This window comes from Dipodomys merriami, unplaced genomic scaffold (assembly GCF_024711535.1).
Source record: "Dipodomys merriami isolate MVZ:Mamm:240054 unplaced genomic scaffold, mDipMer1.0.p SCAF_1212, whole genome shotgun sequence".
In the NCBI taxonomy this organism is placed as follows: domain Eukaryota; kingdom Metazoa; phylum Chordata; class Mammalia; order Rodentia; family Heteromyidae; genus Dipodomys; species Dipodomys merriami.
Window position 1 is genome coordinate 7,609 of NW_027202508.1, and position 5,367 is coordinate 12,975.

Genomic DNA, 5,367 nt, shown 5'->3' on the forward strand with positions numbered 1-5,367 from the left:
AGAAGTACAAAATGTCATGTCAAAACCAGCTTTACAATGTCGGTGTGTGGGGGGGAGGGGGGTATGATTGGGTGGGGGGGAGGGGGGAGGCTGGGAAGGGAGGTGAAGGAAAAACAAAGAAAAAAAAAACAATTAGCAATAAAAAAAAAAATTGAACAACTGCCAGTGGAGAAACCAGCTGTACATGATCAATTTCTTTCCATGGAATCTCTATTTGTCTGAAGAGAATTTCTTCATCAGTTCCCTGGCCCCAAGTCTGAGACAGGTATATGTGGAGGAGACAGGACAGGGCAGCCTAGAGATGGACAGTGACTCATCTGGAATGGAAGAAAGAGCTAGCATGTGGCAGAGATTGAGCCCAAAGCTAAGCCTGACTCTGGATCCAGAACCTTCCCAATGCACTGTCGTGCCAGAAATGAAAGCCAAGCTTCAAAGCCACCAAGAGCTGCTTCTAAGCCATTCTGAAAAGTGCCCACATTCACCCAGGCATCCCACCAGAGACCCCAGGTATAGTCCAGCAGAGCACTTGAAAGCAGAAACCCAAGAAGCAAAGCAGGTGGCCTGCATCCAAATTCAAGAAATGTAACTCACTCAATTGTCACTGTGGCCAGGCCTGAGATTTCCAGTCAGTCCACTACACTCTAGCCTGAGGACAGTACCTATTAGGATGAGACCATATAAGACACGGATGAAGGCCCTGTCTGACTGCCACTGCCATTAAGAACAGCGTTATAGATAGGTGCCCATGGCACATGCTTGTAATCCTAATCAGGATGCTGAGATCTGAGGACCATGCTTTGAAGCCAGCCTAGGCAGAAAGGTCAGTGAGGCTCCTTATCTCCAATAAAGCAACAAAAAAGCCAGAAGTGGAGCTGTGACTCAAGTAGCAGAGTGCTAACCTTGAGCAAAAAGCTGAGGGACAATTCTAGGATGGTGGTGTGGGGAAAGACTATTACCACAAGCCCCTTTAGGACAGGTATTCTCACTTATGCCCATTTCCTTCAGAGTATTGCATAGCCCTCACCTTACTGACTTGCCTCTCCCTGTTTCAACACAGGATATTCACTTGGCCAGTCTATCTTGCAGCATCCCGAGCAAAGCAGCTTTTTCTCTGGGGTTTAACCAAGGAGCCAATACTGTCTGTGATTGGTTAACTGTGCACAGTCCAGAATCAAGGATACCTGGGGTCCATCTGGCTTGGCCATCTACTGTTGTAGCTTACAGCGTATTGTTCAACACTTCTGTTTTCTTATAATAGTTCTTGCTCATGGGTTCTAATGGTTACAATAAAATAACTAATAGGGTTACTTGTGTACACACACACACACACACACACCACTGCAACAGTACTACAAAGGAAACAAGGCAACTCAACAGGGAGCTTCAGGACTCAAACATCTACCACATCCTAAGTATTTCCTGTTTCTTCTTAAGTAATTATTAATATTATTCCTATTTTGGTGCCAATACTGGAGAGTGAACTCAGAGCTGGGACACTGAGCCCCACTCAACTGGGGACTGAACTATCCCTAAGCTTTTTTTTTTGTTTTTTGTTTTGGGTCCAGTCATAGGGCCTAAACTCTGGGCCTGAGCAATGTCCCTTAGCTCTTCAGATCAAGGCTAGCACTCTACCACTTGAGCCACAGCACCATTTCCGGCTTATTTCTTTTTTTTACTTATGCGATGCTGAGGAATGGAACCAGGGCCTCATGCATGCAAGACAAGCGCACTACCACTGAGCCACCTTCCTAGCCCCTCCTTAAGCTTTTTCTGCTCGAGGCTAGTGCTATACCATTTGAGCCATACCTCCAGGTCTGGCTTTGTGCAGGTTAATTGGAGATAAAAAACCTCACAGACTTTTCTTTCCAGGCTGGCTTCAAACCAGGACCCTCAGATCTCAGTCTCCTGTATTGCTAGGATTACAGTTGTGAGCCACCCACACCTGGCTGAAATCTTTTTTTTTAACTTGCATGTTTTTTATAACTATTAGATATGGAGATTAGTAATCTCTGCTGCTCTCTTTTGTTCTTAGCTGTATTTTCTTTTTCTTAGCTTCTTCCTTAAATGATTCTTTATTTTATTTATTTATTTATTTTTATTTATTTATTTTTTGGTCAGGGGTCCTGAACTCTGGGCTTGGGCACTATCCCTCAGCTCTTCAGCTCAAGGCAAGTGCTGTACTGCTTGAGTCACAGTGCCACTTCTGGTTTTCTAGTGGTTTATTGGAGATGAGAGTATCATGGACTTTCCTGCCCGGGCTGGCTTTGAACCACGATCCTCAGATCTCAGCCTCCTGAGTAGCTAGGATTACAGGTGTGAGCCACAGGCACCCAGCCCTTAAACAATTCTTGTAGGAACTTCATTCATTAAGAATAGGGCCAAACTATGCAAGGCAGGATTGAACTGGAACAACTAGTTATGAGGAAAGAACTAGGCTTATTTACCCCCTAGCTGTTCCTTCTACTGTAATTACTAGATTTGAAAAAGCAAAACACCTGGCCCCCAAACTAGGAACTGCCCGTTGCTTTAGGTCAAGAAATTGTTACAGGAGTACTTACGGTTTTAATTGTTTGGGGAATGTTTGTGACTTAAGAGCTTGCAAAATAAAATAACTGCGAAGTTCTTCTGTACACCACCTTGCTTGAATCTGCTCTAAAAGAATGCATTTTTTTTACCTTTATAAACCCTGAGCTATTTGAGTTTGGGACTGCTCATTCCCTAGATGAGTTAACCCTGGCTGGTCAATTGAATAAACTATCTTTTAAGATACTGGTCAGCGTCTGTGACTTTGTCCAGGGGGTCAGTCCACTTCATCTGGATGCCCCAGTGAGATCCTATTCTCGCCTGAACAGGATGACTCCTGTCATGACCTGACTCCTGTGTCAGGGGACAGGCCACATGGCCGCACTTAGTGGAAGGCCTTGAGAGACATTCCTCAGTCCCAGGTGCCCTTGCTCTGTGAAACCCCTGAAATGAACTCTGGAGTTTGTTCTACCAGTAAATTTCTGCCTGTCATCATCATGTAAAAACATAAATGAGTTGTTTTAAACTCCCAAGAAAAGTCATCAAGTTTTGGTGTTAGCAAAAACTTGAAAATTAACTAAAGTTCTTCTTCAAAATAATGCAATAATCCTTTACATTTTTGAGAAGTCAGATAATTTGATTACAATGTGAACAGCTTAATGCACTAAAACACCAGATCTTTGGTTTTCTGTAATATCCAAGTTACTATTCACTGGCAGAAATTTCTTCTGTTGTCTGGCCTCAGTCCCTCCTGCTCTTAGAAATTTACTTTCTCCCCTGAACCCCCTTTTCCCTGGGAAAAGAATAGCCATGGGTACAAAACTGTGAAATCAGAAAACAAAACACAATTATTGATAAAGGGAAAAAACCTCCTGGTAAAGAAAAACCCCAGACAAAGGCTGACCAGTAGTCAACTTTTGTCCTTTCCCCATCCTTGATAAAAAAGCAAAAGAACATCGCACCCTTACTCAATTTTACCAAACTGGCAGCTTTGCAAAAGCCTATTGACAACCGAGGCTTATCACCAGCTGCATTAAAGAGCAGTTAGGAGCTTATAATAAAAATAATTTCTAAAGTAGTGTCAATAGCTTTGATAGTATTGATCATGCTGACCAAGTCAAGATTATGTTTTGCCTATGCTTCTGTGAGTCAAGGCTATGTTTCTGCCAAGTTTTGCTTCTATAACCTTGCTTGCTTGCCTTGGTAACAAGGCCTTAAGCCCACCAATTGAAGACCACCGCTGAGTGGTCCCACTATGAGTGACCTATTACAAATGATTACATATGATATTACCATAAAGAACAAATTAATTTAAAGGTCATATAACTGTAACCAATGAAAAATATGCCAAACCTGCCTTGCATGGCTTGTATATATAACTCTATCTAATCTACCCCTATAAAAACACATCCTACCCTGAGCTCAAGGCTGTTCCTACTTTCCCAGTGGAAGGAAGTGGTCCCATGTGGTAGTAATAAAGTTCCTAGCTCGGCAGAGAGTGTGCGGGCAGCCGAGATGCCACAGCCGCCCAGGGTCTCCCAGCCCCCAGGCCCTCGCAACCCCCCGGGCCCCCGCAGGCCCCCGGGCACCGCCCCAACCCCGGAGCCCATGCGGCCCGCTGGGATGCTGCTCCGGCCCAGGCGGCCGCCACCGCTGGTGCTGCCCTCGCCGACAGATCCCATGGGCGAGATGCTGCCGCCAGCTGAGGACGCACCAGGGACCCCACCGCGGGCGGTGGCGCTAGCCCTGAGGCAGGTGCTGCGCACTCCCGCAAAATGTCCTCGCTGCTACAAGTTCCTCAAGAACAAGGTGCCCAAGGCCACTGGCCAAGCGCCCGGGCCCTTGGACGCACAGATCCACGAGCTCATGGGGCTGCTGGGCGACGATGGGCCGGACGAGCGCGCCCGCCGCCGCCCCGCGGGGCCGGGGTGCCCACAGCATGGCCGCCACCCCGCCCCCTCCGCGCCCGCACCAGCCCTAGATGAGCCAGGTAGGCAGGCGGCCGCGGGAGAGGGAAAGGGTCGGCAGGGCAAGGGGGGGGCGTGGGGGGGGGAGGGCGATTGGGGCTGGAGGCTGGAAGGGGCGGCCGGGGCCGGAGGGTCAGAGGCCGGAGGGTGGGCTGCAGCACTGACCCTGCGCTCCCTCCCGCAGCTGCCGCATCGCCCTGGGCCCCTGCCAACCTCTTGCCATCGGCCGCCACACCATCGCTGAATGCTGCCCTGCTGCAGACGCTGACGCACCTGGGCAACATCGTGGGCATGCTGGGCCTGCTGCGAGACCAGCTGCTGACCCGGAACCAGCACGTGGAGCAGCTGCCTGGCTCCTTCGACCAGACCTTGTCCCTGGCCCTGGGCTTCATCCTGGGCAGCGTGGCCACCCTGTGCGGCATCCTGGGCAAGCCGAGCTAGCCACCCCGCCACCCCCCCACCCCCAGCATTCAAGAAAGCCTTTTTGATAAAAAAATAATAATAATAAAGTTCCTAGCACTTTTATCTGGGTTTCGTGAAGTCTCTTTTGGATCCAGGATATAATAGATGTAGGCCCAAGTGAGATCCAGGACCCTGGGCCTTGAGTTCAGGGACTTTGGACTGGTGTCAGAAGAGCCACTCCCTAGGGGACAGCTGTGGAGAGAAGTTCCTAGCAGGAACTTAGAACTCAAAAGCCTCTAGAGGTAAGTTGAAAAGCCTGGCCAGGTATAGTGGAAGGGGCAGAAGGGGAGGTGGGATGCAGCAGAACTCCCAGCCATGGAGGAGTTTGGGATGCGCCTCTCCCCAGTGGAGGCAGATTAGGGTTCTTAACCTGGAGTCTGGCCTCACTTGGGTTCTTATTTGTTCTGTCTGTCTG

At 48.6% G+C, this 5,367-nt stretch overlaps 1 protein-coding gene across 1 annotated transcript; it reads left to right on the forward strand.

Annotated features, from left to right (window-relative positions):
• The first annotated feature begins 4,038 nt into the window (after window positions 1-4,038).
• Window positions 4,039-4,931, forward strand: LOC138823698 (undifferentiated embryonic cell transcription factor 1-like). The gene is made up of 2 exons (XM_070017207.1): window positions 4,039-4,513; window positions 4,675-4,931. The coding sequence occupies exons 1-2, from the start codon at window positions 4,039-4,041 to the stop codon at window positions 4,929-4,931; spliced, it is 732 nt and encodes a 243-aa protein (XP_069873308.1).
• Window positions 4,932-5,367: the final 436 nt, after the last annotated feature.